The sequence below is a fragment of the Nansenia antarctica genome, assembly GCF_963989245.1.
Source record: "Nansenia antarctica genome assembly, chromosome: 1".
NCBI lineage: Eukaryota > Metazoa > Chordata > Actinopteri > Argentiniformes > Microstomatidae > Nansenia > Nansenia antarctica.
In genome coordinates this window covers 8,919,682-8,933,720 of record NC_137674.1, presented here as the reverse complement: position 1 = coordinate 8,933,720, position 14,039 = coordinate 8,919,682, and the positions used below count along the sequence as shown (strand labels likewise).

Below are 14,039 nucleotides of genomic sequence, written 5' to 3'. Positions count from 1 at the left end.
CTGGTCCTGCACTGCGTTTGTTAATTTATTTATTTTTGTTTGTCACCACCAGATTGAGATTGTGGCCAAAACAGCTGAGCCATGGCCAATTCAGGGCTCTGATGGAGGCTACTACTGGAGGCTAATACTGCTACTAATGTTAGCAGTATTGTCAGTCGTTATGGCCACAAGTTAATTTGCATCCAAATATCGCGGAGTGCATCGACAACATTGTCCGCTGTGTGGTTTTCTGGAAAAAAGCTAGTCTGTAGGCATGTTGACTGTAGTTTCCAGTCTTGTGTGACAAAGTGGACGGCTAACGACATGGCGTCATGTCATCGAATAGCTGTTTGAACCCGACAGGAGCATTTGAGACAGACAGATATCCCATCCGTGCAGCTATTAATGGGTGTTTCAGTTGGAGATGCTAGTGTAGATTAATTCCCATTAGTGTTCCCATCTGTGGTCGTTATATTTTTCATGCCCATCTTGCAAATAGCCTCGTCCAAATCTCCAGGCTCTATTTTATCACCAGGTTAGAACCTGAAATGCTGCCATGTAGCAGTGCCATTTTTTGTAGGTACCAAGTCATTAGTGCTAGTCATCTTTTGTTTCTTAGGTGGAAGAGGTCATGTGTAGCACCCTAAAAGTTACACTTGTAATTCTTTCACGTGGATTTGGTGCTGTCTTGTCTGTCTTGTCACTGTTTAGTTTGAGGAAGTTGTGGGTGAGCCAGGTTTATATTGTAGATATGCAGTTTTTAATGTGACTGAGGGGTGGGTTCTGGGTGGATTTTGTGCTGATCTGGGTGTTGTCAGTGTAGCAGTGGAAGTCCAGGTTGAATTGGCAGATGATGTGACCGAGGGGGAGTATGTAGCAGAGGAAGAGCAGGGGGCCGAGGACTGAGCCTTGGGGGACACCCTGTGTGACAGAGGAGGAGGTGGAGGTGTGACCGGCGAGGGAGACTAACTGTTGCCTGTTGGTGAGGTAAGAGGTGAGCCACTCCAGGGCGGTGCCCTCAACACCCAGTTGGCGCAGCCTTTGGAGGAGGATGGAATGAGACACTGTGTCAAAGGCTGCGCTCAGGTCTAGTAGAATCAGGATGTTGAGGGCACCTGAATCTGCAGAGATGAGTAGATCGTTGATGATTTTGACCAGGGCTTTTTCGGTGCTGTGAAGTGGGAAACCAGACTGAAGGGGTTCATACAGGTTGTTGGACTGGAGGTGGGAGTGAAGTTGGACAGTGACAATGCGCTCTAGGGTTTTGGAGAGGAATGATAGGTTGGAGATGGGGCGGACGTTGGAGAGGTTGGCTGGGTGAAGAGTAGGCTTTTTGAAAATGGGGGTGACAGCGGCTTGAGAGAGTTGACAGAGTTTGTAGATTGAGGGAACGTGGCCTTGGGATATAGATAGATAGCTAGATAGATAGACAGACAGACAGACAGACAGACAGAAAGGGCCTCCCTTTGCTCTCAAAACAGCCTCAAGATGTTGGAAACATTACTTTGAAATTCTGTTCCATGATGACATCACAGACTTCCTACAATTTTTTCAGGTGCACTTTCAGGCCGTGAATCTCCCATAGCCATTATGGGTACATTGTGGCCATGAAGGGATGCACATGGTCAGCAACAATACTCAAATAGGCTGTGGCATTCAAGCCATGATTGATTGGTATTAATGGGCCGAAAGTGTGCCAAGAAAACATTCCCCACACCATTACACCATGTGAATGAATGAGAAGGTGAACAGGTGTTCCTAATAAAGTGTTCAGTGAGTGCATAACTCTTAGCAAATATAAAGGATAGCTCTCATGGAATAGGCCTGCTATAAAGAAAGAACGTTTTCAACAATAAGTATACAATTGCGAGGATAAGGGGCTAATAGATATTAAAGACGGAAACATGTGTACAGTACCCAGAATGAGCTAAATCTAATATAAATAATAATATAATAATATATGCCATTTAGCTGATGCTTTTATCCAAAACGACTTACATTGCAGCGAGTGCATACATGTTTCAGTATATATGGTCCCAGTGGGAATCAAACCCACAACCTAAGCGTTGTTAGAGCAATGCTCTAGCAACTGAGCCACAGAGGACCACAAATCAGATCAGTAACATTGGTAAACGGAGTATAAAAACAACAACAAAACACACAGGTCACTACAGTACATAAATACTCCAACAGGGCCTCCAACCAAAATACTATTGGTTGATTCATTCATACAGTACGGCTCATTTCCCATCAAGTGATACTGTGATATTCAGTTGACCACATGTCACAAATCATATATGGAAATGTAATAGCCTACTGACATTAGAGAAATTACCTTTTAAAGCATGAAAGCAGCACAAGATCAAACTCTCACGTTAACATTATCGGCCTAGGGCCTTGCTTCTCTATTCTGGGTTGGCTTATATAAGAGCCTCTGCCTTCCATGCAGACCTAGAGATGGGGCTGCCAGTCATGAGTGTTTTATGTGCATCACATGTAGAAAACACAGGGACGATAGTCCGTCTCAATATTACTGGTGGAGAAGAATGTATTTTATGTCTCTTTTTCATTTGCAGCAGCAGAATGTATTAAAAGATCCCCTTTCCACAGGAGATTTGCTGAGTGGTAGCCATGGTAACGCTTGATCCTTCAGAAGACAGCATCTATCTAGTCTGCGACAAACAGACACGTAATATAATCAACTGAGAACAGAGAATGAGAGAAAACCTTTATTAAACTTTCATCAGAATCATTATTCTTCAAGATACTACTGCAGGTCCTCTAATGAAAGGCTGAAGGAAAGAGATCAATTTACCAAATGGTGACAAAGACTCACTTCTTCCTCAGTTCGGAAGACAAGTAATATAACACTTAATAATAGAAAAAACATTACTTTATGTCAGTAAAGGAGACAATTGAAGATAAAGTAACACAAAGTATCCTAAAAAACTATTTTCTCAGAGAGATTTATCAAACATCCATTGTTGTCAGAGCTCATCAAAAGAGATGAGTGGGAAGGTTTGAATTCAATACAAACAAGAGTACTGGTATTAAAATGAAGACTTTCATTTTCACGGTAGGTGTGATACTGAGTAGAGCTGTAGACATTCATCTACCCCATGTCCATGGCATCACCTTAACAAGGAGACTTTTTTGTTCTCCCAGTTGGAAGACACTGCCATTTTCCTGGAAGAGAAGCCATGAGGCTCTTTGAGGCTTGGACTCCTCTGCATCGCCCACTACATCAAGCAGAGCAAATGAGCGATACTGATATAGAGCATGGGATGTGTTTGAATCTCTCCCCAACCCAATGACAACCAGGCTCTACTGTTGGAAGGTGAAGGTTGCTGCACGTCAGTTTCCGGTGGCAGTTCCTCCCAGTCATGTGTTGTCTCTGCTTGACACTTCCCCCTCCTCCTCATGCATGGTTGGGCAACGGCTGTTATGCAAGTGGGAGCCACTTCCAAGACGGCCAAAAGAGGTTCAGGTTTGTAAGCTGGGAGGAGAAGCCGGCACAAGTTCTGGCTCTTGGCACTGGAGCTTCTCTCTAACAACAATCAATATGGCCGTATCCTCTTCTTCTCTTCGAGTAGCGATTACATTCCAACCAGTTGTGCAATTATTACAAATATCTACATGTCTTACATGTCCATCAATCTGATCCAATGGGCTCCAATGGGCTCTACCTGTGTGTGTGTGCGTGTGTGTGTGTGTGTGTGTGTGTGTGTGTGTGTGTGTGTGTGTGTGTACCGTGTACCATGTACCACAAAGTACCATGTGCATTTCCCTGATCTTCCGCGGCTGGCAGTGATGCCATATACCGCCCTCTGCACACTGACCTTGGGCAAACACAATTAATGGACTGTGGCCTCCTGAACGCAATGCTGCTGCGGTGCTGGGCTGCTGTGCATCTCAATGAGCTCCCAGAACTCCTCCTCACAGGACCATTATTCAGGAGCGAAGAAGAGGTCCTCAGTGCCTCAGGAGGACTCCTCATCAGTTATCAGTTAGGCCACAGTACCACAGGGCATGCACGCTACCCCCTCAATCCACACCTCACTGCTTCTACTGCCAAATCTCTTTCCGGTATAGCACTCACGGTATAGCAATCTTCTCAGTTCATTTGTCATTCATTTGTCATTCATTGGTTAGCCACTTCAGATGATAATGTGCATTTGACTGCAAGGTTTGACTCAGGAAATATCTCTGACGTGCTAAATCTGTATCCATTTGTAGTCCAAAATGTTAGGCTACATTAGTAAAAATGTATATTTCTGTTGAAATTCCGTTATTTATAAATAAATGCTGAGCTATGTGCAAGGCCATTACTGAGAGTACAACCGTTCATCTGCTCTGTACATATTCATCGATCTGGTTTTTCTGGACATGTTACAACAAACAAGTCACACCGCAGACTACATCTTGTGAAAGATTACAGTACATCTTGTGAGAATGCTACACAGCTACTGAGTACATTACATTACAGAGTGGATATTTATCGAAGTGAAGCTTAAAATGATCTTTCTTATCAATAATATTATGTATTTTAGATATGTTCACAATGAGTTTCACTGTGAATTGCCTACGACAGTTAAGTGGCAGCGTCAAGAAGTCCATAGTTAGCCATATAATATCCCATACACAAATAAGATTGATGCTGCACCAGTCACCGCTGGGCAGTAACAGAGAACACTTTGCTAATAGATAGCATTGTGTTGTGTTTTTTTTTACCCATCATTCAACAATGAGGTATTATTACACAGATGGTGGGTGGCAAGGGTACAATGAGTACAGTGACCACAGATGGGAAAAGGCCAAACCAGCAGAAACAGATTGGGAGGCTGTGATTTCTGGCAAGCGGTGAGCAAAAAATTATATGGGTTTAAACTGCGAGTCAACTGGAGATGGATTGATTTCTGGCAACCTGCAGAGCAACTTCTGTGCAGCAGATTTATTCTCCATTGTGAGAGACAGGTACCTAAAATGGGTCCAACATTCTGACGCTTTACTCCCTAACAAGACTCAAGTGTCACAATTATCTCATGCTATAACTATAATAGTGCTGCCTCTGTTGGCTCTATAAAAAAAATATTCACACAAACATGCAATATCTCTGTAAAGAGATAGTATTATTTTAGTTATTATATGATATTGTTATGATTCACTAGTAATAAATGATTCAATGGAGCGATAACTTTGTGATACCCTTGATTACACAAGCATTTCCTGAATATAAATCTGGTGCATTCACTCATCAAGGACACCTAGCACCCCAGCCCCGGTCTGTTTGATCCCCTACCATCTAGAGGTACCAGCAGGCTCCAGAACACACATCTGTACATACCTCTTTTTGGATATTAGTCTCTAATTTATACATCTATATACACCATACTGTACATAGCTGCCTTAACTGTACATAGCTTACTGCTCTCCATCTCTTATATACTCTCTAATACAGTATCTATATCTTTATCTTATATACCTCTAATCACTGTACTTGCCATACTGTACCTATCACTTATCACTATCATGTGTTGCACTATATCACTATTTGCACTTCTGGTTAGATGCTTAACTGCATTTCGGTGTCTGGTACTCTGCAATGACAATAGAGTTGAATCTAATCTAAAGAAATCTAATTCTAGCCAGATCCTTACTAAGGTTAAGGGGGGCAGTGCTGAGACCAGATCTGTCACAAAGACATTATTACTGTCTCTGGTTCACTGATCTAATTATGTTGCCTATTCACAGCTCCGTTTAAATTACTATTCAAACTGCCCCTGTGTGCCCACGAACATCACAGTAGAGCTACATTTGAGTGCCCTCCTCTGGATAGAGAACAGTACTTTGGTCCAAATTGAACAGCAAGTCAACCCAGCATTACTCACTGCGAAGCTGATATGTACTGTACTGTAAACTGTATGTTGCACCGCATCTTGTGATAGGCTGACTAACTATTAGTCTAGCCACAGGTCTAACTTCTTACTCACACATTGGCCTCAGACAGACATACAAATAATTATATTGTGGAATCAAATCTTAGGCAGTTGGTCAGATGGTTGGATAGTTGGTCAGACTTGAAGATAATAAAGCATCCAGGAAAAAATAGAACCTAATTTGTGAGATTCACACGCCCTCTCTCAATGCTTTCTATGGGACTGCTACTTATGTTATAAAACCACGAAAACACTGATATACATCGTAAGTTCCAGTTGTTTGACGTCATTTGTAGAATCTGCTTTATGTACCTGTTTCATTTCATGTGAAATGTGAGTAGCTCATCTGGCAGGCTCACTGATCAATCTATGCTAGTTTTTGGTGTAGGCCTACTGTACATTTCCAAACTAAATAATGGCTGCATCTTCAACCACCAAAAACCTATGCCAGAATTCATGTCACGTAACTAAGAAATTCGTTGGAGAAAAAAACAAAAATAATTGACAGATTCATTCTTTCAGTTAGGAGTAGTCTACATGTTGTAACCAAAGTAACAATATGACAGCACATGTTAGCCGGGTTACTTTTGATCTATCCCATGACCGTCTGCGAGATACGAGACAGATCAGCGCAGACTGAGTGACGTGAATCTGTGGCTCTGACGTTAAACAATGAAGTACCTGGCGTTATGTTTGTAGCCAGTTAGTGAATTCTAGCAAAGTAGAGGCTAGTCGTATGTAGGTAAAACAAAATCCCCAAAATCAAAATGTAATTCAAAATGAACTGCCAAGCACATGACAGAATACAACCACGATTACTTTTGTTAATTGAATAGGCCACTAGATTTAGATTGTAAACATGCAGTAAAATTCCAGAGGAAAACTTCTGCTGTCACCTGGTGTCACTTTAGTTTTTTTAAAGGCATTACCAGTTTAGCAGATAGTTTGGGTACAGTATACTCTTTACTGATTTGAGAATAGTGATACCGGCACAAGCCTACTCTACTCCCCTGCAAACATTATGAACCATTATTTGTCTGACTGCATGTGACGGCTATGAGTAGCCTGGTTGTCTGTCTATATGTTTGTGTCTGTAGTAGTGTCTGTTCTGGTTGTCTGTGTCTGTGTGTGTTTGTGTGTGTCTCTTTAAAACCTAAATAGGAGATGAGTCCTAGTCCAGGGGATCCACCCCCCTTGATAATTGGGAAATCATCCAGCCAATCAACCAGCCAATCATCAGAGGCCACACCAGCCAATCATCAGAACACCAGCCAATCATCAGAGGCCACAAGATTCAAAAGACACTGAGGGATAACCAGCAGCAGCTGTGTGATCACATCACACAGTTCCCACCATTTTGTATAAATCTATTCAGTTATGGCCATTCAAAATGGGTATTGGCCATGTAGCAATACTTGGCGGTCATTTTAGTTTTTTAAAAGACACCCGTGGGCCTCCCATGGGTTGTGGACAAAATCTATGATGGCAAAAAGACCTCAAAACAAACAACAACTGAAGGTGGCTGCAGCACAGGCCTGGCAGAGCAGAGATACCCCGCGTCTGGTGGGGTCAATGGGTCAGGGATTTCAGGCAGTTATTGCATGCAAAGGATTGTTGACCAAATACTAAACACGAGTGCTTAATTTGGACATTATACGAATCTGTCCCATTACTTTTGGTGCCCTGAAATAGGGAGACTGTGTCTAAAAAGTGTTGTAATTTCTAAATGCTGAAACCAACTTGTACAAGGATGCACTTCAATAAAAGCTGCTAATCTACACTTTAACCTCACAATTAATTGTTAAGTAATTGTTTACTTTCAACTCCAAACATTTGGAGCAAAAAAAGTTGTAAGAATGCTTGACTGTCCCATTACTTATGCAGGGCACTGTATATCCTTTTTTTCTTGTTCACATATAAAATATTTAGACTAGGGATATGGCCTAAATATCATAGAACAAGAACAGTATTACACATGTTTGGCAGTATGATGTATTGGACTGTATTTTTTTCTTTATGAATAATGAAAGTTCTAAATATGCTTCATGAGTAGGGCTCATGTATGACTTGACTCACTGCACAGCTCTTAAAGCCTTTAAACAAGAAAGTGTGCCTCTTTGAGCTGTCATTGTGAATCTCCAGTCACACGTTTAATAGGCCTATGCACAATGACCTGACCAGGCTTACCAGGCTGTCACCATATCCATGATGACTTTAACCATTCAGAGTAGAGGATGGCGTTATATTTCCTGTCATTGATATAATAGACTACTTTCCTTTCCAGTTCCAATCCCACTATAATCGAAAATGCGGTGGTTAGCATCCATTTCTTTGAAAAACGGCCACAAGGGTATAAGACAAATGTGTGACAGCACTTTAGCTGTGATGGCTATAGCTAAACATGCTCCTTAAGACATGCCCTTACTGTGTCAAATGCAGTGGGTTTATCACAAAAGGCACAATTCCTTCAAAATGTGGTCTCTAGTCATCCTATCACTATTCTGGCTATGTCACTATGTCCTTTATCCCTTGTGTATCACGTTTCTATGTGCTCCTGCCTTCATTAGATTTCAACACTCTCCCCTCCCTTTTAACCACTTCTGACAATGTTCTTTGTGTATTGCCTTACACGGTGTCTTCCCAACCTCCGAAGTCAGCCTTGACTTGAGCATTAGGCCAATTAATAAATGATTGTGATCCAGCTCGCTGGATTGGGAATGATGTATATTCAGGTTTGTGTCTGCATGGCTGACTTACTGTAATACGTGTTGACACTGAGAAAGCAGGAGGCCACGTAATGCATAAGTAAATGGTTGTCCTTGATATTAATTCATCTGGTAAATAATGAATGATGATAGGGATTATTGAAGAGGCCTTGTGCACCAATGTTATACAAGAAATGTAGTTGTCTCGACACCACCCTCTTGTTGCCCCTGTATAAACTCCTTTAGTCAGGGATCCAACTTTGATCATGCCGTGTGTTCTTTCCTCTGTTGGACTGGTAGGTCGATATGTAAACAGTGTTTTCTTGCTGTACTACAGAAGATGGTGGTCTTACCTTCGGGCGCGTCTGCATCACAGAACTTGGTGGTCCCAGAGGTGGAATTCCCAGATGTCTGCCCCACTGAGGGCATCTGATCAAAGACAAACAATATCAGTTAGAGGCATGCATCTTTAGTGCATACTGAAATGGTGGACTATATGGTATAGCAGGAAGGAAGTAGACTTAAACACACTGTTTTACTTTCAACTATGGCAATGCTTGAAATTATACATTTACGGTAATCATGTTACCCCAAGATATGCCATGCTATTTTTATTTATTCTGTAATCAAATATTGGTACAGTATACAGTACAATATATTTACAGATAAAGGCAGATGTTTGGCCTGTACTGATACATCTACTAAAGATGAGAAAAAATATGGTTTAATTTCAGGAAAATTGGGCAAGAAAACACAGACAAAATAAACCATACTTTCATGGATTCACAAAGAGCAGGTGCAACAGAGAGATGCAAGTCAAAAACAAATAATTTGGAATGGCAGTCTGACAAATTAACTGACAAAAACATTTAGTTTAGTCCGAATAAAAGTACATTTAGGAGGGATAAACGTCACATTCATTCAGAGTTAGCTGAAGATGATAGTAGAGCAGAACTGAAGTTAATTTTTCAAACTGAACCAGAATCCACTGCTTCCCTGCTACAATGGATCATATGGAGAGGGTGGTATTAATGACAGAGAGATGATGAATGGGTCTGGGTATAAGGGTGAACAGCAGTGAAGTATATGGCATGTGCACACTGTGAGTAATGTGGATTTGGGCTCATTAAAAGATCACGCTCTGAGCTTTAATCTCAATATAGAGGTCACAACGGCAAAGATAACACCTCCAGGTCTTGAGAGCAGGACAGGTGACAGAATCAGAGTCTTATGATACAAAGGGCATTGACTGGTCTCTGTCCAATCAGGCTGATACAGAGTGTCCTCACCTGCTGAAGGTACTTCTGGCTGCCATACATGACATATTGTGGGGCCAGGCTATATATCATGTAGCTGGTATGAAGAACAATCAGGAGAAGGATCATACAGAGGAAGAGAAGGGCCTGGGGTCGGGTCTTTTTGGGCCTTATCTTGTACAGCTGTCAGGGAAACAATACAATGTCAGGCACATGATAAGAAAAACGTAATATACCACAAAAGACGACAATGGGCCAGGATACAATCCAATTCCTAAATCCAACATTACAGTAAATGCATTCATTTCAGAACACCAAGAACAAGGCAGGACGATCATCGTGCAATGATTTTCACCTCACTAATGTGTTCTATAGTCCCATATGGGATAGGCCACAGCGGTAATATGACATTATTGAATTCAAACCATTAGAAATCAAGCTTTGGCAGAGGAGCCGTGCTTTACCCGTATCCAGAAGAACCAGATGCCCATGTTCCGGATGCCAGCCATGGACGTGAGGACAAAGTACATGGTGATGACTGTGATCAAGACATAATCCAGGGGGAAAACCTGCCAGACCAGAAACAAAGTTCAGCTGCACCACCCGAGATGGCTTACAAATCTGCCCTTTTTAACAGGTGCTCATTGCATCCTAAGGGCAGCCAGCCCCACTTGGAGTGTGAACAGTGAACAATGAGCACACATCCTCCCTCTCTGGTAGAGATGAGCAATTAGCCGCAGCACCCTGGCACACTTCGTTTAAGCCAATTAATCCTCACAGAGCATCTGAGATGGTAATTGAACACAGTGTGGTCAGACAATGGAAAAGGTTGAATATTAGTGTGTGTACGCTGCAGTCGTTGTCTTAAGGACAACGCTCTGTGGCAACCCATCATATAATTGATGACACGTTTTAATTAGGGGTGTAACGGTTCACAAACATTTCAATGCGGTACGTACCTCGGTTTTTTAAGTCACGGTTCGGTATGTTTTCGGTATAGCAGGGTAAGAATGATCACAAAACATACAATTGTTGTTGTTCTTTTGTTTTTAATTATGATCAAACAGTGGTTTACTGAACAAACAGTGGGTCTTCTCTTTCTTAAATATAATAAAGTCTCAATACTGCTGCAACCAGCTGCAACCTACTAATAAAAAAGATTTAGAAAATTAACTGTGCTTGAACTGTACTGTAGTTGTATTCACACAGCAGCTTTCAACTTCACATTAGGACTTGCCAGCTTGTACTGACATTCATTGTTTTTATTATTATTATTATTATTATTATTGTATTTTAATATTTTTGTTTATAAAGGGCTGGTATGACTTCCTGGCTGAAATGCGGACAAGAGGGAACTACGTAACGACGCTCCATTACTTTCAGTGTTTAAAACCTGTGTTCTCGACAACGGATTATTGTCCACTGCTATAAAAACACCTATGGCGTGGTTGATTAAATGCCATGGGTAGCTGGGTTTGCATATCACTCTGTTTTCTTTGTACCTGTGACGTTTACATTTGGGTGTAATGCAATCAAATGAGTGAGCAAGTTTGACGTACAGGTGCATCTATTTTATTTTTTTATATCATGGAAAAGTTGATTTATTTTCCGTAATTGAATTCAAAAAGTGAAACTTTTATATATTCTAGATTCATTACACATAAGGTGAAATATTTTACTTCTAAGCCATAATCATCAACATTAAAATAAAAAAGGCTTGAAATATTTCACTTCATGTGCGAAGATTTTCGTTACGAATATGTGAACCGTTAAGGCCAATGCACACAGCGTGCGATTTCTGTTGCGCGTCAACATTCCATAATTTCCATTGTTGTCATGAATGGAATCGAATTTTCGCCGTGCGATTAAAATCGGGGCCGTGTGCATTGCGATGCAATGTTCTCATAGACTTCCATCCAAACTTCAAAATGGAATGTTGACGCGCAACAGAAATCGCACGCTGTGTGCATTGGCCTTTAGACCCCTAGTTTAATTGATGTGGACTGTACACAAACCCTTGGTTACGGCAGAACACCACCAACACGGTAGGAAGGGTACAAGGTTAGCCTTTCTGAAGGTGAACATTAAATAGCAAGGAAATAGGCTGTAAACAAGGCCGTGGGTGTCCAAGTTGATCTATCTGTCACCAGGGTCTCAACAAACTATACATCATAGAAAAACTAAACACATCACATCAATAAAAGCATATACATGGAGTACACATAAATATAGACCCAAATATAGACATAAGGAAAGGCAAGGGGGAGTTGCTAACGCAGATCTAAAAAGGCAGAGCTTGAGGTTAGATTTAAAAGAGCTAACAGTCTCTGACCCCCTAACAAGGGCAGGCAGGCAATTACACAGAAGAGGATGTGTAGGAGTTGACCAGATCTGCTAAATAGTCAGGTGCAAGACTGTTTAGGGCTTTATATGTTAAAAGCAACAACTTGAAGTCAGTGTGCTGTTTTGCTGGTAGCCAATGCAATGAGAGACCAGAGACCATAGATGCAGGCTTAATGCTACAGTTACCGTACTTAATGTATACAACAGCATTAAGGGGAATGACATATTCTGAACAATTTCACATTGTGTTCGGTTCAGGTGCATGAAAACAGAATGTCAGCTCTAACATGACAGCCTTTATTCGAGTGACTTTACTGATTTAATGGGAAAGGTCACACTTTTAAATACTGGCATCAGATGTGTAATTAATTCCACAATCCAGCAGGGCAATACCTAAATGAGGTGGGCTGTCAATCACTTCTCTTTCGGAATCCTGATGTAGAATAATAAGTTATGCAGTGTGGATGTTCTGTTCCATGCTCAGACCTGTGCCACTGACCTCAAGTTAAAAAGGCTCGGCTGTCCAAAAGCTGCCCGATTGAGGGAATACTCCGGCAGTTAAACGTTTTATTCTTTACTCGAAGCATAAACCTAGCTTAATTACAGCTCTGGAAAAAAAATTAAGAGACCACTCCAAATCTTTCTTAAGTCAGCATCTCTACAGCATCTCTCTACGCCATTCCATTCCGGTGTCTGTTGAATTCCAACATATATTTAGTATTTTTGAAACAAACACCGTGCTCCCCATAGACTAGGTATTTGGGGAAGTCACACTGACATGGCTCCCTGTCACTTCTAAGAAAATGATAATGCCTCGCCCTTTGGCAGCATTTAGCTCGCAACTCGTGCATGACATGACAAGCTTTTTGAAAATGACTAAAATACACACTGACCTTTTAGATTTCATCATCCTATAAACAGGTTTGGTCATTCACATCTCAGAGAAGCCATTATGAAGGTAGTAATAATTCTCACTCCCCCAGGGTGATACATTGTTATTCAAGTATCCAATATAATTACTGAAATCAGTGGCCAGGGTTGTAGCTGCTTGGTCTTGATTAGGTAACTTTAGAACAATGTGGATACACAATATACTGACACATAAGAACATTTTGAAAATCCACTACTATTACTACTGCATGATTAGCCACAGGACATTTGAGTACATTTGCAATCACCAGGAATGTGGCTTTATTAATGTTCCATTATACTAAAAGTGATGTTTGACCCTCTCTAAATGTAATGTGTTCATTCAAGATAACAGGCAATATGACATGAGCAAATGTAAGCATATCAGTTTGAATCTCACAATATTGGACATCATCCTACTTCAAGCGAGAGAGGCTCTAGTGTACTCACAGGCTGCAATGCTAACAGGAGTTCATTCAGAGGATTGGTCAGGTTGGTGCCAAAGATGATGAACCCGGAGCTGATGCCAGCAGAGTGGAGGGCTTTGTCCAAACTGGAAAACACAGACCCAAACCATGTCACCCCTTACACTATGCATATCAAACCAAATCTAATCAACTATGTGATATGGCACTGGACATGAACATTTAGGAGAAATGATTTCATCGTGTTAGGACACAGCAACCCCATATCCCTGCACTTCATTAGAACAGGTACAAATGCTGCGTTTGTTTGCGTTTATGATAGTGTACATTGTCTTATTAAATCATTGGCCCAGCACTGGCTGTGTGACAGTGGGCCTATTAAACATATTGTATAATCCAAAGGTGCGAGTACCCCCAATGTGCTAAACATTGAATGCCCATGACATTTTTGGCAGGCTGGGAGTAATGTACTTACTTAGAAATGAA

At 41.3% G+C, this 14,039-nt stretch overlaps 1 protein-coding gene across 1 annotated transcript in view; it reads right to left on the bottom strand.

Moving 5' to 3' along the window:
• lmbrd1 (LMBR1 domain containing 1) overlaps positions 1-14,039 on the bottom strand; it is a 75,266-nt gene that overhangs the window by 13,602 nt on the left and 47,625 nt on the right. Inside the window, exons 10-14 of the mRNA XM_080550311.1 lie at positions 14,029-14,039; positions 13,579-13,681; positions 10,341-10,445; positions 9,910-10,059; positions 8,974-9,049 (exon numbers count right to left, since the gene is read on the bottom strand). The exon at positions 14,029-14,039 is cut by the window's right edge and continues 54 nt beyond it. Of these exons, the coding sequence (XP_080406437.1) occupies positions 8,974-9,049; positions 9,910-10,059; positions 10,341-10,445; positions 13,579-13,681; positions 14,029-14,039 (445 nt within the window). The remainder of the gene's footprint in view (positions 1-8,973; positions 9,050-9,909; positions 10,060-10,340; positions 10,446-13,578; positions 13,682-14,028) is intronic.